The following is a 23,953-nucleotide window of genomic DNA, read 5'->3' as shown; positions in this document are numbered from 1 at the left end:
TTTTTTAAGTTACTGATTGATATAGCTACCCTGAGCCTGTTTCTCATTGCTGTGAAATCTATCTATCTATCTATCTATCTATCTATCTATCTATCTATCTATCTATCTATCTATCTATCTATCTATCTATCTATCTATCTATCTATCTATCTATCTATCTATCTATCTATCTATCTATCTATCTATCTATCTATCTATCTATCTATCTATCTAAGCCCAATTAATCCTGAGAAGGGTTGTAGGGGGCTGGAACCTATCTTAGTAAGCACAGGGAGCAAGGCAGGAAAAAAATCCCTTGAACAAGGAGCCAGTCCATCTCAGGGGAACGCACTCGAACACACCCAGACACACACACATTTTTACATGCCGACCAGGCCAATTTAGCATCACCAGTCCACCTAGCCTGCATGTCTTTGAATTGTAGGTGGAAAACTATTGAGACATAGGGAGAACAAAAAACATGAACCCTGGTCTGCTTACTATGAGGTATCAGTGCTACATTGCATCATTGTGCCAACATATAGTACATATATACACATACACACACACACACACACACACATATATATATATCCATCCATTAGCAACAGCATAAGAGGATAAGGACATCAGAGTGTGCAGTGTGAGAGACAAACACCTTAAAGGTCCTCGGTTGGCTTTTTCCTTAAATAAACATCAAATACCTGTGTCACCTTCACCACTGAAAGACAACTCCAGGATGCTGAGCATAATATGCTTTTCCAGTCATTTTCCATCTGTGATCTTTTGTCAACTTTAAAATGTTCTTTTTATTTTCCTTGCCATGGTTTTTTCTTTGCAACTCTGTGTCTTAGGCCAACATCCTGGAGTCGTCTTTTCACTGTTGCAATATTGGTCATGTAGCATTTAAACAGGACTAATTAAGGACAGGCTAAGGGAGGTAACCATTAGGACATTAATTTAATGGCTGCTGAAAAATGGGGCTGTGCAGTCATATGTAAGTCAATTTTTGTCATTTCAAGCAGGCTACCCTGAGCCTGTTTCTCATTGCTGTGAAGTCTATCTATCTATCTATCTATCTATCTATCTATCTATCTATCTATCTATCTATCTATCTATCTATCTATCTATCTATCTATCTATCTATCTATCTATCTATCTATCTATCTATCTATCTATCTATCTATCTATAATAATTCATACCCCTATAGAAATATCAGTTTTTGTTGATGTAAATTTTGAAATAAGTTAAAATTTTGTTGATGTTAACCTAAAAATCAAGACAACTCATGTAGGACTGTTATTCACTTTTAATAATTTAATGTAACCAACTCTACCTAAAAGTTAATAAATGAGCATTTGTGTCCATACTTTGATTATATGAGTTTGCCCATGCTTTCTGATGAGGACTGTATCAGTTTTCATATTTCACCAATCGCATTTCAAATCAGGTACAATAAAAGGGAGACTTTGCTCTTGCATGGCATGATCTGAAATCATTCTGATTAGCACTAAAGAAAGCTAAGTGATCCTGTAAGATGTTCCTGAAAGTTCTTAGTTGCTTAGTGCACAGATAATCATGGTCCACAAGAAGCCATCAAAAAACAGGATCATATTGCTGAGAAGTGCAGATCAGAAGAGGGACTGAAATATATTTTAATGGTCATTCTTAGGAGCGGCTGGAAATATGGTAGCACGTAGAAATTGCAAGGAAAAATGATGAGCAAGCAAGCAGAAAACTCATGTGAGAGGATATCAAGAAGCCTACAATAACCATAAAGATGCAGTAGGGACCTCTTTCTGTAAATGAAACTGATTTTGCTTCTTAGAAATTTGTAGGTTTTTCTTCCAAAAGATTAATTTGGTGCAAAGATAAACATAAGTCCTCTCTTAAATACACAGCACTTGCTGTCACGCACACAGTGTGGGCAGCCATAGTGCTGCTGCAAATTTATGGGGACATGGGCTCTAATCAGGCGGAACTAAACTTATTCAGGTATCAAGATTTTAATCCTAAGGTCCTCTGCTATAAAAATCACGTTTAAGAGGAATTTTTCCTTTTCCTTTAACAGTGATCTAAAGCACATGGCCAATTCAAAAAGAGAATAATCTTTAACTTGAGCAATCAATGTCCTGGAATGGACCGCAGTATAACAGTATAACCTGATCATAACATTCTCAAATCTACTTAACAAAATTTAGAACTTGAGTTTGTCACTGGGTACAAGGCAGAAACCAGTCATGAACAGAGTGCCAGTCCATTGCATAACCCCCACACACACACATCCACAGGGCAAATGTAAAATATCAATTAGCTTATGTAAGGAAAATTGGAGAGTACCTAGAAAAACCATGCAGACACAGCAAGAATACGCGGTCTCCAGTGACCAGACTTTCATCCCCGGGACATCAGACATGAGAGGCATCAAGACTAACCATGGGCCACACATGCTCCTCAATCCTATAGAAAATCTGAGGACTCACCTAAAGAGGGTTGTGCACAGGGAAAAAAAAAAACTCACAATCTAACTGAGATTAAAATGTGCTTCAAAGATGAGTGCATCAAAACACAAAATCCAGGTGTGACCTTATCGAAAGAGTGTTGTGGAAAAAAAATTCCTCCATTTTCATGGAGATCATATAAAAATGCAGAACAATTCTTTATTTGCACAAATGTCTCAGTTCATGGAGTGAACAATCAATCATACCATTCATTTGCTTTTAAGCTTTTCTACTACCATTACCTCATCTAATGCATCATGTCATCTGACTCGTAATATGAATAGCTTTATCATTTCATCCAGTCAACCAATAATGGTGCCACCAGTATTTTCTGACTCCTTTCGACTCTCCCATTTACTTGAATGTTGCTTCGCTAATACTGGTGATTTGAGGATTGTACTATTGATCTTAGTACCACTTAATAGGAGGGGTCTTAGAACTTTCACATTAGTTTATCCTCACTTTTACTCATTTACTTCATTCTAACCATGGAAAAATCAAGCTGCTGGTTTCTCTAAGGCAGGGATCCCCAACTCCATTCCTTGAGAGCTACAGTAGCTGCAGGTTTTCATTCTAACCCTTTTCTTAATTAGTGACCTGTTTTGAAGCTAATTAACTTCTTTTAAATTTATTTTAATTGACTTGCTCTTGAAGATTCAGACCCCTTAATTGTTTCATTGTCCTTAATTAGCAGCCAAACAATAGTGAGATACAAAATGAAGCAAAACATGACCAGCAAACTGTGTCCATCATACAGAATCTGAAAATAACGAAAGATGAAGGTCTCAGTATGTTGATCTTCTCAGGTCCCCAAAACTTTTTAACAGTGCTCTTAGAAAAGAGAAAATAAACAATTTCAGAAATGCATGCTATTGCACAATGAGAGCAGTAACAAGCCATGGAATTAAAGAACGGTTTAATTAACAAAAATAATTAATGCCTAATTAAGTGACTGGTTAGAGTGAAATTGAGGCCCTGACTTAGTTGGTCTTCTGTTTGTTCATTCAATTCACATTTCATTTCTGTTTGGGTGCCATTTCAGGAAAGAAATGAAGCAATTCAGAGGAACGATGAAGAAATTCAGGGGAACAAATCTTGAAAAACAAGTCAATTAAAATGAAAGGGAAAGGAGTTAATTAGCAGCAAAAACTGGTCACCAATTAAGAAAAGGGTTAGAATGAAAACCTGTAGCCAATGCGGCCCTCCAGGCTGGAGATGGAGACCGCTGCTCTAAGGCAAGGCAGACCTCATGTGCTCAAGCTTTAAGTCACATTTAGTTAACCCTTTAGTTTCCTTCAGTCCTTTTCCTTATGTTTTAATAATTCTTTGTTACAACTTCATTTAAGGATACACTTGTAATAAATTGTGAAAGATTACATATTAACTAAAACTTCCATAACAGACTATCACATGCATGCTCTTGGGGAACAACTTACAGGCTTATTTGATGACAGTATTACCCTGGGCCACCTGTGGGTGGTGTGCAATAACGGTATCTCTTCTTCTTTCCCCTCTGTAGAAAGAAAGACTGACCCAGGTACCACCCAACTGTAACCACCTCTTCCTCCCAGAAACCATCATATCCGAGGACATCACCATCTTGGAGCAGACTCAATCTCCCCATGGGACTAGTCAACATCTAAGCGCTATAGCACGTGTTTTCTTTTGCACACCCTTCAATATATGGGGTAGCCTTCAGGCGCCCCAGACCCTTTATGACCTTTTGTGTTTTCTCTTCCTAGATGTACTGTTGTAATGAGAACAAAAGGAGCTGGCACAAGGTATTAGTTATTGTGCACATTCATCCAACCAAGACATTCAGAGCTTTCTGTTTTGAAATGATCTAGTACCACTTATATTTATTTTTTATTGGTTAAAATTAAGTTCTGCATTTTAACACATTCTTGATTATCATGGAGCCAGAGAGTGGCAATGTGTTGCATGTAAGGTGAACATGCGGAAGACAGATTGCACTGCATTCTGCACATGTGACAATATGACTACTGCTACTGCTATTACTACTGATATAAATGTCATTGATTACAAGACAAAAATGTCTGACATGATTTTTGTTCACCGTAGGGAAAGATGAATTGATCATTCAATGCCGGTAATTAATTAAGTAACTTGCTAAGGCACCCACTTTTATTTTCCTTACCTTTTTCTTAAGGAGGGAGGCTACAGCTGTTAGAAGTGTATCAAGGTAACTGAAGCACACTTGTTTTAAGAAACAGAATAACTTGGTTTATTCATAACCACAATGATTAGAAACTTGACAACTGCATGTGTATCAACATAGAAGACAAGAAGCAAGACAGACGAAACCAACAAATACATAACACAAAAGAGACTAGCTATTTACAGAGCTAATTTATCTTGGCACAGATAAACAGTTTTATGATAGTAGGTCTTTGACAATGATGTCTTGTGTGAAGTTGTTGCTTCGGGTTCAAGTGGTGGATGTTTCTTTTTCTTTGCTACATGTTGCTTTGCTCATCGTGTGATGCTAACTTAGCTTGTGTTTAGGCTCCTTGCTGTGTTCCCCCCTGCAACTTCTTTTTTAGTCTTCTCAGACAGGGCTCAGTCACTGGCACAAAGCTTGGCTTGTCATAGTGGAATCTTAGAGCTACTTCGGGATGTCCATCTCCAAGGTTCAATAGAGGGAAGCTTTCAATGTCAATGTCAATTTATTTATACAACACATTTAAAACAACATCAGTAATGCTGTAGCCAAAGTCCTTTACATTAAAACATACAATGCACAATAAACATAAAGTAAAACAAATACAATAAAATACAATAAAACACAACACAACCAGCAGTAAATTTAAATAAACAACTGACTGTGAAGAGGGAAACATCAGTATCACAGAAAACTAGAGAACAGAAATGCATCTTCAGTCTCATTTTAAACAGTTCAATTGAAGGTGACTCCTTAATGTAATGAGGTAAAGAATTCCACAGACGAGGTGCAGCAGCTGCAAAAGGCCTGTCCCCCTTAGTTTTACACTTAGTGCGGTGGACCATAAAAGACAACTGACCGGTAGATCTAAGCTCTCTGAATGGCTGGTGTCAACATACAATTCAAATAAGTAAGTGGGAGCATACCCATGTAAAGATTTAAAAACCAGCAGCAATTTAAAATCAATTCTAAAGCTAACTGGCAGTCAGTGTGAAGAGGCTAAAATTAGAGATACAGAGGCAGACTTTTTTACCCCAACCAAAAAACAGGAAGCAGCATTCTGAACCAGCTGCAAACTTGCGTATCAGGGATTTACTGATCCCAGAATGCAATGAGTTACAGTAATCAAACCAAGAAAAGACAAAAGCATGAGTAACTTTCTCAAGATCCTTAGGAAATAAAAAAGGCTTAACCTTGGCTAAAAGACGAAGCTAGAAAAAATTAACTCTTGACCACAGAATTAATCTGTTTCTCAAAAGAGAGGTTACTATCAAAAAAAACCCCCAAGATTCCTAATTTGAGGTTTGCAAAAGTCCACAAAAGAGCCAAGACGTTCAAAACCAACTTGAGCTTTGGCTGCAGAACCAATTATCAGCACTTCCATTTTATTATGATTTAGATCGAGAAAATTGTCAGCCATCCAGTATCTTAATTCTTCAAGACAATTGTGCAACCGATCTATTGCAGAATTGCACACAGCAATATAAACCAACATGTCATCAGCATGACAGTAAAAAGAAACATTAAACTTCCTAAAAAATACCTTCAATAAAATGAATATATATAGAAAATAAAATAGGACCCAAAATGGATTTCTGAGGAGCATCACATTTAACAGGAGCAGTAGAGGAGAAAGAGGAATTGAAAGTCACTATGAAATGTCTACAAGTAAGATATGAGCTGGACCAGTTAACAACAGCACCTTTAGCAGCAAGATCTCATGATTAACAGTGTCAAAAGCTGCAGAAAGGTCTAGGAGGACAAGGACTGCTGCCCCACCTAAGACAGTAATAAGAGAGATGTCAGTAAACACTTTCAGGTGGGCTGTCTCAACACCATGATAACATCTAAAGCTAGATTGGTAGATCTCAAATAAATTATTGAAGTTAAGATGATCGACCATTTGATTATAAGATAGATAGATAGATAGATAGATAGATAGATAGATAGATAGATAGATAGATAGATAGATAGATAGATAGATAGATAGATAGATAGATAGATAGATAGATAGATAGATAGATAGATAGATAGATAGATAGATAGATAGATAGATAGATAGATAGATACTTTATTAATCATAAGGGGAAATTCACAAGTAATAAATAATTCTTTCTAATATGTTAGCCTAAAACGTCAATCGGGCAAAAATTAGCACTCCAGGATTTAACTCTGCCTTTTTAAGACAAGGTTGCACCACCACATATTTAAAAAATGATGACACAGCCCCGTCACTAATAGAACCAGCTTTCAGGCTAGAGAAACTTTACCAGCTTTTTACTCCACAGACAGTGGGTGGCTTCACAAAGAGTACAGATCCTTAGCCTTTAAATAGATAGATAGATAGATAGATAGATAGATAGATAGATAGATAGATAGATAGATAGATAGATAGATAGATAGATAGATAGATAGATAGATAGATAGATAGATAGATAGATAGATAGATAGATAGATAAGTCAATACTTATTGCATTTTTATGATAGTTCTGTTTCAGTTGACTGCCTAGCTTTCCCCATGCCTATGTCATGTCTATAGAGTGTCTGTAGTCACAGTGCTAAAGTTTTGTTGTTTTCTGGAAGTAAAATTGGCTGCTCCATTCTCCTTTTCCACCACAGAGAGCACTACGCAATGATCCATTTTTTACTGGGTGAAGGTACAGTATACCAGGTGCTGAAATCCATAAAAGGGTTTCCACATTAAATGGAAAAAGTATTTTCCTAGAGTGTTAAGAAATGGATTGAGATGTTAAAAAATGATTGAAGAAATGTTAAATAAGCTCATCCATGTCCACTATTGACAACAACATTGGGTGTGACTCTGACAAAATAACAAGGATTTTAGTCCCTGGCACACCTTCTGACCTTAAAAAGTAGATCACTGTGTCCTGCCCTGTTTTGGTGCAAACAGAGAGCAAAGCAGCCATGCTTATTTCTGTAAAACAACAAGAGAAACTGAATGATCAAGGTAGAAACTTTACCACTGTGATCACAGATATTTCCATATGTGTGAGGTAAAAGCTGTATAGCTGACCCAAGTAAAATTATGACAATAGTGCAGATAATTATTGAAATTATAATTATATATCAATATTAATTATATATTAACTATATATATATATATATAGTATATACAGTGCATCCAGAAAGTATTCACAGCGCATCACTTTTTCCACATTTTGTTATGTTACAGCCTTATTCCAAAATGGATTAAATTCATTTTTTTCCTCAGAATTCTACACACAACACCCCATAATGACAACGTGAAAAAAGATTACTTGAGGTTTTTGCAAATTTATTAAAAATAAAAAAATTGAGAAAGCACATGTACATAAGTATTCACAGCCTTTGCCGTGAAGCTCGAAATTGAGCTCAGGTGCATCCTGTTTCCCCTGAACATCCTTGAGATGTTTCTGCAGCTTAATTGGAGTCCACCTTGTGGTAAATTCAGTTGACTGGACATGATTTGGAAAGGCACACACCTGTCTATATAAGGTTCCACAGTTGACAGTTCATGTCAGAGCACAAACCAAGCATGAAGTCAAAGGAATTGTCTGTAGACCTCTGAGACAGGATTGTCTCGAGGCACAAATCTGGGGAAGGTTACAGAAAAATTTCTGCTGCTTTGAAGGTCCCAATGAGCACAGTGGCCTCCATTATCCATAAGTGGAAGAAGTTCGAAACCACCAGGACTCTTCCTAGAGCTGGCCGGCCATCTAAATTGAGCGATCGGGGGAGAAGGGCCTTAGTCAGGGAGGTGACCAAGAACCCGATGGTCACTCTGTCAGAGCTCCAGAGGTCCTCTGTGGAGAGAAGAGAACCTTCCAGAAGGACAACCATCTCTGCAGCAATCCACCAATCAGGCCTGTATGGTAGAGTGGCCAGACGGAAGCCACTCCTTAGTAAAAGGCACATGGCAGCCCACCTGGAGTTTGCCAAAAGGCACCTGAAGGACTCTCAGACCATGAGAAAGAAAATTCTCTGGTTTGATGAGACAAAGATTGAACTCTTTGGTGTGAATGCCAGGCGTCACGTTTGGAGGAAACCAGGCACCATCCCTACAGTGAAGCATGGTGGTGGCAGCATCATGCTGTGGGGATGTTTTTCAGCGGCAGGAACTGGGAGACTAGTCAGGATAAAGGGAAAGATGACTGCAGCAATGTACAGAGACATCCTGGATGAAAACCTGCTCCAGAGCGCTCTTGACCTCTGACTGGGGCGACGGTTCATCTTTCAGCAGGACAACGACCCTAAGCACACAGCCAAGATATCAAAGGAGTGGCTTCAGGACAACTCTGTGAATGACCTTGAGTGAACAAGCCAGAGCCCAGACTTGAATCCAATTGGACGTCTCTGGAGAGATCTTAAAATGGCTGTGCACCGATGCTTCCCATCCAACCTGATGGAGCTTGAGAGGTGCTGCAAAGACGAATGGGCGAAACTGGCCAAGGATAGGTGTGCCAAGCTTGTGGCATCATATTCAAAAACACTTGAGGCTGTAATTGCTGCCAAAGGTGCATCGACAAAGTATTGAGCAAAGGCTGTGAATACTTTTGTACATGGGATTTCTCAGTTTTTTTGTTTTTAAGAAATTTGCAAAAACCTCAAGTAAACTTTTTTCACGTTGTCATTATGGGGTGTTGTGTGCAGAATTCTGAGGAAAAAAATGAATTTAATCCATTTTGGAATAAGGCTGTAACATAACAAAAGGTGGAAAAAGTCATACGCTGTGAATACTTTCTGGATGCACTGTATATATATATATATATATATATATATATATACTGCGGTGGGTTGGCACCCTGCCCAGCATTGGTTCCTGCCTTGTGCCCTGTGTTGGCTGGGATTGGCTCCAGCAGACCCCCGTGACCCTGTGTTTGGATTCAGCGAGTTGGAAAATGGATGGATATATATATATTTATATACAGTATATATATATATATATATATATATATATATATATATATATACTGTATATATATAAATTTTATATTAAATTTGTCCATCCATCCATTATCCAACCCGCTATAACCCAACTACATGGTCACGGTGTCTGCCAGAGCCAATCCCAGCCAACATCAGGCGCAAGGCAGGAAACAAACCCCGGGCAGGGCTCCAGGCAACCTCAGGGTGCACACACACACACACACCTGGGACAATTTGGGATCGCCAATGCACCTATCCTGCATGTCTTTGGACTGTGGGAGGAAATCCACACAGACACGGGGAGAACATGCAAACTCCATGCAGGGAGGACCCGGGAAGTGAACCCAGGTCTCCGAACTGCAAGGCAGCAGCTCTACCACTGCACCAGCCCACCACCCCTATTATATATGTATACATTAATTATATATATTTGCTTGTGTGTGTATATATAATAAGTAGCACTGTTGCTACATGTCCTGGGTTCAAATTGTGTACATTTTCCCAATGACTGTGTGGGTTTTACTTGTACATGAAAATGTAAATCTTAGGTTACTGGTAATTCCAAACTGACCTTTGTGTGGGCCCTACAATGGACTGCTCCCCATTTCTAGTGCTGTTTCCTGCCCAGTAAAGAGACACTCTGACTTCTTGCCACCCTGCAACTGGATGAGTTGGACGTTGAGCTGGAACTTTATATGTAAAAATAGTACCAGTCAAAAGTCTAGACACATAATTGATACTTTTTTATTAAGACATCATTAAATTAATTTTAAAAACTTAACCAAACCAAAACATTCCTAGTGTTGCTAATGGCTATTACTGCTTGAAATGACAAAAATTGACTTGCCCCATTTTTTTGCAGCCATTAATTTAATGTCCTAATGGTTAGCTCCCTTAGCCTATCCTTAATTAGTCCTGTTTAAATGCTACATGACCAATATTGCAACAGTGAAAAGACGACTCCAGGATGTTGGCCTAAGAGACAGAGTTGCAAAGAAAAAACCACGGCAAGGAAAATAAAAAGAACATTTTAAAGTTGACAAAAGATCACAGATGGAAAATGACTGGAAAAGCATATTATGCTCAGCATCCTGGAGTTGTCTTTCAGTGGTGAAGGTGACACAGGTATTTGATGTTTATTTAAGGAAAAAGCCAACCGAGGACCTTTAAGGTGTTTGTTTCTCACATTGCACACTCTGATGTCCTTATCCTCTTATGCTGTTGCTAATGGATGGATATATGTATATATATGTGTGTGTGTGTGTGCGTGGGTGTGTGTGTGTGTGTGTGTGTGTGTGTGTGTGTGTATGTACTATATGTTGGCACAATGATGCAATGTAGCACTGATACCTCATAGTAAGCAGACCAGGGTTCATGTTTTTTGTTCTCCCTGTGTCTCAATAGTTTTCCACCTACAATTCAAAGACATGAAGGCTAGGTGGACTGGTGATGCTAAATTGGCCTGGTCGGCATGTAAAAATGTATGTGTGTCTGGGTGTGTTTGAGTGTGTTCCCCTGAGATGGACTGGCTCCTTGTTCAAGGGATTTTTTTCCTGCCTTGCTCCCTGTGCTTACTAAGATAAGTTCCAGCCCCCTACAACCCTTCTCAGGATTAACTGGGTTTAGAAAATGGATAGATAGATAGATAGATAGATAGATAGATAGATAGATAGATAGATAGATAGATAGATAGATAGATAGATAGATAGATAGATAGATAGATATTGATTATTTGCGTCACTTTTTTTGAAATGTTACAATTTAATGGGGCATATTTATTATTTAGTGATAGTCATGAACACCATCTGCATTCGTATTTAAAATCCTGGAACAACATGTATATTATGAACTATAAATAATTTAAAAAGTGGTGCACAGCAGCACAAGTGCCTGGACTACATGAATCTTGTCTGAATGAGCGGCACGGTACGGAAGGTCACAGTAAACACACAAAAAAAGATTCACGTTCATCAGCATGTATAATTTTCCAGCACTTGTTCATTAACAGCACTTAACTGTAATAAATCAAGCAATCACAGCATACTTCCTTTTACAGGGAGTGAAATGAAAAGGCAGATTCAGTAAGGACTGCTTTGTGCCGATCGTGCAGCAAAGGCCGGCGTTGCTGGTCACTCAGTGTCCGCTCTTTCTCTCTCGCCAGTCTCAAAGCACAAAGTCCTTTTAATGCGTGTACGCCCCCCAGCGGTCACATATTTTATCCAACGTAATGGACAATTTTGAAACTGTGGTTTACATTTTAATGGAAAGATGCATAGTTCAGCATAGTTGAAGACTTTAAGCAGAAACATTAAAACATGTAATATTTGAACATACCACAGTTTACACACAGATTGCAGCAAAATGAATGAACCGTTACTGGCGATCTGCGGGACGAGGGCTTCCCAGTTAAACACACACGATTATTGTCGAGCGTCTGTGTTCACTTTGTCACGCACACTTAAGGCGGAAAGGTGTCCGTCGTTTTTGGGATTACCTGACCGTTGTGACAGCCCAGTTCCCCAGACCGCTACCTCAGGTGGAACTGTCACACGAGTTAATGTCACTAAGGGAGCCTGTGGGCTTCGAGCAGCTCATCGATGGCAGAGTCGAGGTGTCAGTGTCCGAACTGGTGGCGCCCGCCGACTGCTCTACTTTCCTCCATGGGTAGGCTAGTAGCTCCCTGTGAAAGGTATTCTCTCGGTAGTCCTTCAGGCAGGAGAAACACAAGTTTTTTTCCACCTTCCTCAGGAGGACGTTGTTGGTTTTAAAGAAGAGGTACACGTACGGGTTCACCGCGCTGTTAGTGACCACAAATATCCCTAGAACTGCTGTCACGACTTCGTCCAGGTGCGTGCTGCTTCCAAAAGCAACTTTCATTTCAATGATGAAATACGGCAGCCCACATATTATAAACAGAATAATGATAACCAGGGTCATTTTGAGAGTCTTTATTTTAGCCCTGGGGATGGAGCTGTTAGTGGCTGTGATCTTCACGGGTCTCCTTAAATACTTGGGATCGGCGCACCTGGACTCCTCATAGCCGATTTCCACAGGTTGCTCTTTCCTCCAAATGGTCCATAGAATCCGTGTGTACGCCACGCACAAGATGCAGAATGGGAGGAAAAACGCAGTAATAGAGCCATAAATGATGTACACCTGGAAATGCCAGGTTGGCAGGTTGGCGAAGACACTGAGGCATTTAGCTTTATCTTTCGCCTGAATCACTTTGAACACAAAAGCCTGGGGAATGGAAAGAAGGAGAGCGGCGAGCCAGCCGAGGGATGCTAGCAGTTTAGCGGGCAGAGGAGATTCCAGGGGGTGCACGATGACATGGTGTCTCTCGAGCGCGATGATGGCAATGATATTGGACGAGGCGATCAACCCAAATACCTGAAAGATTTTAAAAACTCTGCAAGCCAGGTCCCCTGCCAGCCATTCGTCCTCCAAAACTTCCCAGATTATCTGCGAGAGCAAAGTCATTACCGAGACGCAGACGTCAGCCAGCGCCAGGTTCGTGATAAGAAAGTCAATTTTCCGCTTTTTGCTTTTCCCACAGCAAATCTTATGCAGTACTGTGGAGTTACCTACGAGCGCGATGGCAAAGATGACAGTCAGAGAGATAATTCGGATCCTCCTGTTGTAAACGGGCATCTCGGTGACGTTTCCCTTTAGGATATGCGTGCTTAGGTTCCAGTTGGCCACCAAAGTGGATACATTCGTGTGCCCAGAACTGCTCAAACTACTTAACACCTCCATCGGGGCATTCATAAAACAGTAGTATACTCCAGCATAAAAAAAAATATCCAGTAACTGTATTTCAAGCAACGGAGGATGAGCAGAGACAACGAAATATTGCGCAGCGACCCCGAGCTGTCAGGTGCATTGTGGTGAGTGAGTAACAGGGTCGGGAGTTACGGTTTATATAGAGCCCACCGCACGTCACGTCACAATTCAAAGGCATCGACAGGTGGGGAGTCGTGGAGAAGGAGCGAGCTTGGCACTGACGCGAAAGCCTGAGCACGTATTCAACAGGATGGCACTATCTCCGTCTCCCGAGCGCCATACCGCTAGGGGCGCGCAAGAAGTCCGAGATGGGCTGGGCTGGGCAGGACAGCGAGATGCCAACCTGGCAAGGCGGTCGGGGTGCACATTTAAAAATGATTAAGGAGAGAAATCTTCATGCTGTTCCAGCTGCATCACTTAATCGAGAGAGACCTTTCGTTCAAATCCTGCACTCCTTTAATAGACAGCGATAGTTCCATTAGCAACGTTAATTCATTCCAAGCACAATTCTTTGGGAATAAAAATGTAAAATAAGAAAATAACAAAGTTAATATATGCATCACGTGTGAATTGGGCACCCTAACACCAAATCAAAATAAAATCATAAATTGCCATCTAGTGGTATTAAAAATACAAGTCGGTGTCATTCAATTGGTAGCCGTGCTTTTTAAGATCTATCTATCTATCTATCTATCTATCTATCTATCTATCTATCTATCTATCTATCTATCTATCTATCTATCTATCTATCTATCTATCTATCTATCTATCTATCTATCTATCTATCTATGTAAATTTTAAAAATACTATAATGATTCTTTAATCTGTTCTCTCCTTCATTCAAACCTAATCATTAATATTTCATTAACTCCTTTTTTTATTCTCAGTTTTTGTGCTCTATTCTTGTATTTTTTTTATAACTAATTTTACAAGAACAAATTTCACCATTATTTACATCAATTTATAATGTTTATTACTAATTTCTTTCTTATAGTTGCTCATAAGAGGGGTTTTTTTTGGAATTTTGGGAAACACAAAATATTAAAACATCAAACCATTTTGACAAAACAGGCTTTCTCTAAAGTAACAGCAATTTGCACTTTGAATGTGCCCAAAGTCACACTGTTTACAACACCACTGGCACTTCATGTGTGTTTAACTATAGACAGTGAGGAGCTGAGGAGCCCACGGTGACTGCATGATTGTTGTATTGCAAGACTTTATTATTAACATGGGATTGCCTGCTTGACATCAATATGAAAAGATCAGTACAATACAATACAATAGAATTTATTTGTATATAGCCCAAAATCACACAAGAAGTGCTGCAATGGACTTTAACAGACCCTGCCTTTTGACAGCTCCCAGCCTTGACTCTCTAAGAAAACAAGGAAAAACTCCCAAAAAACCCTTGTAGGGAAAAAAAAATGGAAGAAACCTTGTGAAAGGCAGTTCAAAGAGAGACTTCTTTCCATGTAAGTTGGGTCGGCACTGGGTGTCAAAAAAAAGGGGATAAATACAATACAATACAAAGAACAGAACACAAGTAATCCTCAATACAATATAATAGTGAAATAGAAATGTTACAAGTAAAGAGCAGAATTCAACAGTAGATGATATCACATAATATGATTTGGATTCGTTCAGAGTCCTGGAGACCTTGGCTGTCAAGCAGCCTCCCCCTACTGGCCATTCCACAGCTGAATCAGCCCTGGGACAGCCAATCCAAAGAAAGGACCCCTCTACCTGACGATACCTGTGATCCTCCATCAGTGATGACTTTACCTTAGGCAGACAAAACAACTTGGCATTAGGGCAGCGGCACCAAGTGCCTCATTTGAGTACCAAGAAGAGAAACAGAATAGGTGAGGGTTAATAACTATCATGTTACTTATGTTTTAGTGCTAATGACTAACAACAGTGATGCAGTATGTACAGTTAATCAGCAGCTCTAGTCAGGATATGCTAAACTGAAGTAGTGAGTCTTCAGCCGGGATTTGAAAGCTGAGTCCGAAGGGGCATCTCTTATAGTAGCAGGCTGACCATTCCACAGTTTAGGGGCCCTGTAACTAAAAGCTCATGCCCCCAGTTCTACAGTATTTTATTAATCCTTGGAATCATTAGCAGGCTGGCACCTTGGGATCTTAATGTGCGCTCTGGTTTGTAAGTCATGATAAGTTCAGAGGCGGCACGGTGGCGCAGTGGGTAGCGCTGCTGCCTCGCAGTTGGGAGACCTGGGTTCGCTTCCCGGGTCCTCCCTGCGTGGAGTTTGCATGTTCTCCCCTTGTTTGCGTGGGTTTCCTCCACACAGTCCAAAGACATGCTGGTTAGGTGGATTGGTGATTCTAAATTGGACCTAGTGTGTGCTTGGTGTGTGGGTGTGTTTCTGTGTGTCCTGCAGTGGGTTGGCACCCTGCCTGGGATTGGTTCCTGCCTTGTGCCCTGTGTTGGCTGGGATTGGCTCCAGCAGACCCCCGTGACCCTGTGTTCGGATTCAGTGGGATGGATGGAAGGATAAGTTCAGACATGTAAGCCGGACCTCGGCCATTTAAGGCTTTATATGTTAAAGGGAGGATTTTGAAATTTGACCTAAACTTAACCGGGAGCCAGTGTAAGGATTTAAGAATTGGAGTTATGTGTTCATATTTTCTTGTTCTTGTAATAATTCTTGCAGAAGCATGTTGGATTAACTGGAGGCTGTATAAAGAACAATTTGAACATCCAGTGAACACCGCATTGCAGTAGTCAATCCTTCTAGAAATAAATGCATGAATTAATTTCTCAAAATCCTGCTTATTAAGAAAAAGCCTTAATTTCCCAACATTTTTAAGATTGAAGAAACACGATTAAGACAACTTTTAATGTGCGCTTTAAATGACATGCTAGAGTTAAAGATAACTCTTAGATTGCGGAATGATTCAGTAAAATTAATGGTGATTCCAATTGAGTTAAATGATGACAAAATACTGTTGTGATCAGCATCATTCCCTCCAATAATTAACATTTCTGTTTTATCCGTGTTTAAAGATAGGTAGTTCTCGTCCATCCACTCCTTAATTCACTATCACAACTAATTAAGGACAACATCGGAGAAACCTCATTTGGTCTCAAAGAAAGATATAACTGAGTATCATCTGCGTAGAAGTGAAAATTAACATTGTGTTTTCTTATGATAGATCCCAGTGGAAGCATAAAGTGAAAACAATAAATCCTTCTGTGTATAATGATTTAGTACTGTCAGCACGTTTCTGTACATATTGGAATCGATTTGATAAATAAGAACTAAACCAAGTGAGCACAGTGCATGTAAGCCCAACATCATTTTCTAGCCTGTGCAATAAAATAGACTGGTCAATGGTGTCTAACAACATAATTACTTTGGAGTTTCCTTCATCAGAGGATATCAGAATGTCTTTTACAACACACATTAGTGCCGTTTCTGTACTATGACCAGTGCGGAAACCAGACTGGAATTTCTCAATAAATTGTGATGCATAAGGTGTGACTGACGGTGATTGGCGACTTTACTTTTTCAAGTAATTTAAAGAGAAAGGGTAAATTTGAAGTGGGTCTATAATTATTAAGTATATGTGGGTCTAGGTCTGACTTTAAAGTAGTGTTATCATTCCCACAAGTTAACGCTGAATTATAACCATTGACCTTTCATACTTGACATACACAATCTAATTGATTGTGATTATTTTTTAACTGCTATCATACCAGAGGATTGGTTTCTGGGCTCACCTGAGGTATCCAACACCACTCAAGGACGTTGGGGCGGAGAGGCACTCTCTCTAATTGTGATATCTGGTTTCTCACTCAAATTGCCTAGAAGACGGACAGTGAGTGCAATTAATCCAACATAGCCCCTCCCCTTCCTGCCCAGATATTGTATTGTAACATGCCAAAGAGTGCTTATTTATTTTTGTGATTACTTGCCAGCATTCTGTAGGACAGAATTTCTCAACCTTTTAGTATTTGCGACCCGAGTTTTCATAACAGTTTTAATTGCGCCCCCCTAACGTTTTTTTGAAACCCTAATAAAATGTATTCCTATATTTTTTGCTGCAGATACTCCGCTACAAGTTTAAAATTTCCCTACGAATAGCGACATTACGCCACATATGGCAACATTCGTACCCCTTTTTTATTACTTCTAGGGGGCACGCCCCACAGATTGAGAACCGCTGCTGTAGGACTCATTCAGTTTGTCATTCATCCACACTGGATTTTACTAAATTTCAAATGAGGCCTAATTGACTTATTTTTTTGCTTTAGGACCTCTCTGATTCTAGTTATGCCACAGTGTCTATGGTACTTCTTGTGAAGAAAAGTTTCTAACATTTGTAAAGTTTACATACAACAAGTAACAGTTGGGATTCACTGTAGTAATTCCGTGCATAATTTTAACATGTCCTAAATTACTCTTAATTTCTATTAGCTCACAGTTTTTCCTCAATTGTTTTGGACCAATTCTCTAAAGATACTTTAAGTTGTCAAAAAACATGTGAGTTTCTCTACAATATATACTGTTTTTGTGCACAATAGAATCACATTCTTTTTTACAAATTTCAAATGCTTGAATATATATGAATAAATGACTAGCACAGATTATATTGCTTCTCTGTGGAATAGTTTTACACTTTGAACATGTGAAAATTCTCTCATTGTGTAAGTCATCACATGTCCAAAAGTCCATCCAGTTGTCAAAATCTGTTATGAGGGATGGCCAGCATCCTTACCTGGCAAGGACGCCATTGAGGTGGAAGTACAGGGGGAGACAGCATACACAAGGCATTGTCTATCCTGGACTGCTAGATGGCAGCCCCCCTGAGTTGCAGCAGCATCATGGTTTCCCACAGGGCATCCTGGGACTTGGAGTCGGGAGGAAGGAGGACAAAGCTTGCATAGAGGAGTGGAGGAGACAGTGACCAAGAGAGAGACAGAGAGAGAGAAGGCAAAATTTTTCCTATGTTCTTACTGTTGTGCTTAACTATACTTGTGGCTGTGGTGGGAAATGCTTGGGGAAGAGTTTCCTACAATTAAAACTCTGTGCTTTTATGCTTGTGTCCACACCTTTGTGTCAGGTGTTTGGGGAGCCGGGGTGACCCCTGGTGGCTACACTGTCAGATCTATGTTTCATTAACTACACTGATATGAAGTCATAGTAATACCACCTAAAGTGATAAATTGGTCCTCAAGTGAAACCAGTGCAACTGAATTTGTACAATTCTGAACATGAGGGAACCTGCTCAGGCAAACATTGAACATGTTTTTGGATGCGGAAACAGTGTAGGGATGTGTGGCGATGATAAGAGGGCAAGTCAGTGAAGCAGAGGAAGAGTTTGAAGAGTGCAAACTATGGTCAACACTTGCAGACCATGTCATTAACCATAGCCTTACATTATCAGAGGCTGATTACCTGGTATAGTCTAATGTAAGCCAATCTATAGTGTCTTCCATCATCCAAACATTCAAAGGGAAAAGACATATGTGAAAGTGTAATTCAATACTGTGGTCCTCCATGTTCTTATAGTTTCAGCAATATAGTAATTAACAGTTACAGTAATGTAATGCATGTTTGAAGGACATTCAGTCAGATATTCATGTAGCACACAGTACAGTACATACACTTTGTTCACTTTCTGAATTCCAATGTATATGATGAGATGACTACCTCACGCAGAATGGGCTTTCTGTCACCTTGGCAAGAACAAATAAATTGCAACATGCTTATAGAAAATAACTAGGGGGCTCCGCCCCCTGCTCGCTTCGCTCGCCAACCCCTGGCGTTGGAGCATGACAAAGAGTGAGATGTATGAATTAGATATAGAATAGTGTGCAGGTTTGGATGATGCCTATAGAAATAAAAAATAGAGTGTTTGGCACAGAGTAATGGTTTATTGGAATATTTCTTTGTATACAACATTAGTAGTAAAGATGGTGTCTTGTCCTTGAATGAGTCTTCCTTGGCATGGATCATTTATAACTTTAACTTTAACGTCAGATGAACGTCGAACACGTGAGAAGGCAACATAAAGTTGTCCATGTCCAAAAACGGGTTCAGAGAGGTAGATGCCAACCTTGTCCATGGTTTGTCCTTGTGATTTGTTGATGGTCATGGCAAATGCAGGTTTAATGGTGAACTGTCGGCGTTTCAATGTAAAAGGTAATTCTAGGTCAGAACTCGTAAGGTCAATTCTAGGAATGAGAACAGTATTGTTAGCATGTGATCCTGTAAGAACTGTTGCTTGAATAACATTGTGTGTCATGGTGTTGACGACTAACCGTGTGCCATTGCATAAACCCTGTTTAGTGTTAAGGTTTCTTAATAGCATGATTATTGTTCTGTTTTTAAGGGTAAGGTTGTGTTGTGGTCATCCGGCCGGGTTAATAGTGTTCAAATATTCTAAGGGGAAATTCAGATGTTCATTGTCGTCATCAGAGTCAACTTTGTCAGAGCTTAGAAAGAGCCGTGTGTCTCCAGGAAGTAATGAAATGACCTGGTTATTAATGTGATTAACATTAATATTTTTTGGACATAATATAGTGCGTTGTGTTAACCACATATGCGAAAGCAGTATGGGCCATTGCCTTTTGGTGGCCTGATATGTACTCCGGTAGATGCAAAAGCAAATGAACTATTGTAGGATCTAATGCAGTTCATAAAGTTTTTACTTTCAGGCACATCGTTAGTTAGAAGCTTCTGTAGATATTCAGGATATGAATGTAAAGGAGGCAGTCTAATCTGCCCCTTTTGACAACAATGTGTAAATTCATTATTTGTATTGCCAGTTGTTTCTTCTGGGAAGTTAAGTGAATGACAATGATTGCAAATGACATTCATTAATCCCAATGAATTTTCCTCAATAGTGGACTCATTATTGAAGGCGTTGTCAGCCAACTGGCGTAAGCGTTTAGCAGGTGTCTGGCGTTGATGTCCGCGACGGGCATGTTTTGCTTGTGGTGTTTGAGTGCCGCGTTGTTGCATGTCCATTATTTGTGACGCTCTATTTTTGATTTTTAATTGATTCGCCTCCGCTTTGCGAAAAGTCCGTTTCAGTCTACGTCGTGCATTGTTTGCATCGAGCCTTGTCCGTTTTTGTATGTCGGTCAGTTGAGCTTTCTGCTTTTGGAGTCTTGTTTGCTTGTTTTCTGGCAGCTCATATGCGCGTTGTACACGTCTGCGTTCATTTATTCTTTCTTTTCCCTCCCTTTTTTGTATGTCTGAGACGCGAGCTCTTTTGGTTTTAAATCGTGCTTGTTTCGATGCAGCACTTTGAGACGCGCGCTGTATGCGTCTACGTTCATTGTGTCTGTCCATTTGGGCACATCTCTGTAACAGGGTTACTTGAGCTTTGCGTTTTTTGATCCAAGACATTTTTTCTCCCAGAGTTTCCGAAGCGCATTGTATGCGCCGCCATGTATTTTGTTGTTTCATTCGTGTTCGTGTGTTTGGTCCCGTTATCCGATCCGAATCGTTTTGTACCCGTGACCGTGTATTCATGACTTTTTTGTTCCTCAGCATGCGAAATATGGATAAGTAATAAGGAGGATCACACTCACTGTTAATATGTAGCCTTTTCTGCAGTTGAACGGTTAATAGTGCTTTATTGTAAGGAGATCCACCTATGCTGACACCTATGCTGCCTAGTGTGAAGGTGTTGAGATGACGTATGTTTAATATGGACGTTTCCTTTAGAAATGTGGCTTTGGGTGTCACTTCTTATTGATGTGTGTGTGGGGTTGAGGATTGTTGTTGCGCGAGCGTCTTCTTTCTTTTTGTGTTCCAGGGGCTTGTTGAATCCCCCTCTTTGTGTGTGTCCCGTCCGTTGCTTGTAGGGTGTGTGGGGTGGTTTTGTGTTCTTTTTTTTTGTGTTCAAGGGGCTTGTTGAATCCCCCCCTTGGTGTGTGTCCCGTCCGGTGCCTGTGGGGGGGGGGGGGGGGCCTTGCTGTTGTGCGCGAGCGTCTTCTTTTTTTTTGTGTGCTAGTTTCGTGTGCAATGTGTTTCGTGCGGCGCCTGCGTTTGACTACTTTTTTCTGTGCCTTTTCCTTTTTTCTGTGATCGCGGCGCCTCATTTCTTTGACTCTTTTTTTCTGTGCTCACTCCTTTTTTCTGTGGTCTTGTCCGCCTCTCGCGGCCCCTCATTTCTTGGGGCGCCTGCGCAGTACGTCTTTTTGCGGCTACGGCCCATGGCCGGATGTCCCTGCGTCCATCCGGTTTAGCATTCTCGGTTAGTAATATGGATGCTGTCAGACGTCAAGAGATCTAAATCACATTTCCAAAGCCTGCACTGTTATACTAAAAAACATCTACATTTTCTGACCACTATCACATCAAATTATTCTTTGACTCAATAATTTATTTTTGAGTGAAAAATTACCTTTTGCAGGTAGACTAATCCTAACATTCCCAAACAGCAGAATTTACATTTCAATAGTTAAGTTCTTGGAAAATCATGATCTAACAGAGCAAAACAATCTAATTGATGCCAATAAATACATCCAACAAAATTTCCCATATATACCTCCAATCCGTACAAAGGAATTCCAAACAGGGAGGGACAACATCCACTGGATGAAAGACACAGCAGAAAAATCCTTGAACTTTGGCTAAAATATTTAAACTAGGTTTCCCCATGACCTCAATATCTCATTCTTAACATGGCTTAGAATCCTTAACTGTAGCAATAGTAGAACACTACCCAAGTTGGCAGACAAGGGGTAGAATAAAGGCGGAAAGGAATTGGATAACACTGCTGAAAACACATTTTTCAACAGGCTTTAACGTGAGGGGACCTCAGTTATTAAACAGCCCAAAAAAATTGGGGTCGATGGCCTGTGCCTTCTGGGCATCCATAGGACAAAAAACAAAGTGCTCAGGTTGCTGCATTGTGGATGGAGCCAATAGGAACCCTATTCTTTCTGTAAACTTAACCCTAATCTTCCAGAGCCTGACCCTAAATACCATGAATTGCATTTATGTGATACAGTGCAAAACTTGTAAAATGCTTTATTTAGGGGAAACTAAAAATACCGTTAAAGCAAGATGCATTCAACATCTTCGCTTAATTGAAAATCAGAACAGGCAGACTAAACTTTATAACCATTTTTCACAGTCTGACCACTCAACAATATTTTTTGCATTAGAACATCAGCCCCTTTGGAACAAAACCTGCTGCCTAAAAAAAGAAACAGAATGGATTAAAAAATTTAAATAGAGTTTTTCCTAATGGGTTGAATGAAAGATACATTTTATTAGTCTGTAGTTTTCATTCTTTCACAATTGAATCAATGGGAAATTAATTATTAATTAATTACAGGATTAGCGTACCAGTGTACTGCCAGTCAAGCCTGGCATCCCCTACCCTAATCCTAATCTTATAAGTCATAAAAACTAGCCCTGATCTTAAAAGATTAATTTGGGGCCCTTGCTGTTAAAAATGGTCTGTGCAAAACTTTTTAAAAACCTGCCAGGATTTAATTAATAACATTTTAGAATAAGCATGTCAACTGAGTAAGTGGATTGTCTTCCCTTATTTATTTATTTATTTATTTATTTTACTATTAAAGTTTTACTCTGTTGGCCTAGCTCTAGTTTTTTATGGGTGGGGGTTGATTTGAATTGAACTTAGCTCTGTAACATTTGACTAGCTTGTATGGAATATTATTTGCTTTTAGTAAATTCAATAAAAGGCCCTAATGTTAACCCTCTGTTTATTTTTTACTCTTTCATAAAAATACATTACTGTATTTAAAATATTTTTTATGATCTAATTTATTTTCTAAATTAATTTTCGGTCTTAATTATAGTATATTTTTGTGTGTAAAAATGATCTGTTTTTATTTCAGTTTTGATATTGAACAGTAGAGGGTATTCTTTTTGAACCCCCTGCTTTTTATTGACTTATTTATTGCATTAAGCATATTTTAAATACTACTGGAAGACTAATTTTTATAATGGAGATTTTTTAAAGTATTTCTTAGATGATAATTGTTTTGGGTGCGTATGATTTTAAATAAAAAGTTATGTCAGGGATCAGTGTGCCAGAGCTTTGCTTTTGGGCATTCATCGCCTAATCTAAACCTAACCCATACCATAAACATTGTTTTGATAAATGTACCTGGAGCTATGAGAGTGACAGTTGTCACATATGCATGTCAGGAGTTCACCTACCAGTTTCCTCCCATGATTTTAGTTCCACCTCGGACTGAGAAGGGGTGGTGCTGCTGCTAACTGTGTTGTCTTCCTTTTCCTTCACAAAACTGAGAAACCACCCAGTGTGGGAAACTGACTCCGCCCCTTCTTGTCCCTTGGCCATAAAAGAACAGCTGCTCCGAAGGAGGCGTCACTTCGTAACTGATCGACCAGAGAGAAGGATCTTCTCGATAACCTAAAGAAATACATTGAATCAGTCAGCCCCATGTTAATTAGAAGCTATTGTTTTGCTCTGTTTTGATGCCACTGAGTGTTTGTTTTTGTTTTCAAATGGGGATGGCCTGGTTGGAGCCCCAAAATTAATTTTTGTCAAATCTGTCATTTCCTCTGACGACCACACAGTGTTTTAAGAAATAAGCCAA

At 39.6% G+C, this 23,953-nt stretch overlaps 2 protein-coding genes across 2 annotated transcripts in view; both read right to left on the bottom strand.

Moving 5' to 3' along the window:
• LOC114654090 (SCAN domain-containing protein 3-like) overlaps positions 1 to 23,953 on the bottom strand; it is a 412,012-nt gene that overhangs the window by 152,583 nt on the left and 235,476 nt on the right. The window lies entirely within an intron of this gene.
• Positions 11,337 to 13,685, bottom strand: LOC114655067 (probable G-protein coupled receptor 150). Its single transcript, XM_028805965.2, has one exon. It carries the CDS (start codon positions 13,355 to 13,357, stop codon positions 12,122 to 12,124), a length of 1,236 nt encoding a protein of 411 aa, XP_028661798.1. The 5' UTR covers positions 13,358 to 13,685; the 3' UTR covers positions 11,337 to 12,121.

The sequence above is a fragment of the Erpetoichthys calabaricus genome, chromosome 7 (genome assembly GCF_900747795.2).
Source record: "Erpetoichthys calabaricus chromosome 7, fErpCal1.3, whole genome shotgun sequence".
In the NCBI taxonomy this organism is placed as follows: Eukaryota; Metazoa; Chordata; class Cladistia; order Polypteriformes; family Polypteridae; genus Erpetoichthys; species Erpetoichthys calabaricus.
Note: the sequence above shows the minus strand (reverse complement) of the source record. Positions and strands in the feature narration are given on the sequence as shown.

Bases quoted from the DNA above. Each gene is read 5' to 3' on its own strand.
- LOC114655067 (XM_028805965.2), bottom strand. From the start codon at position 13,357: ATGAATGCCCCGATGGAGGTGTTAAGTAGTTTGAGCAGTTCTGGGCAC.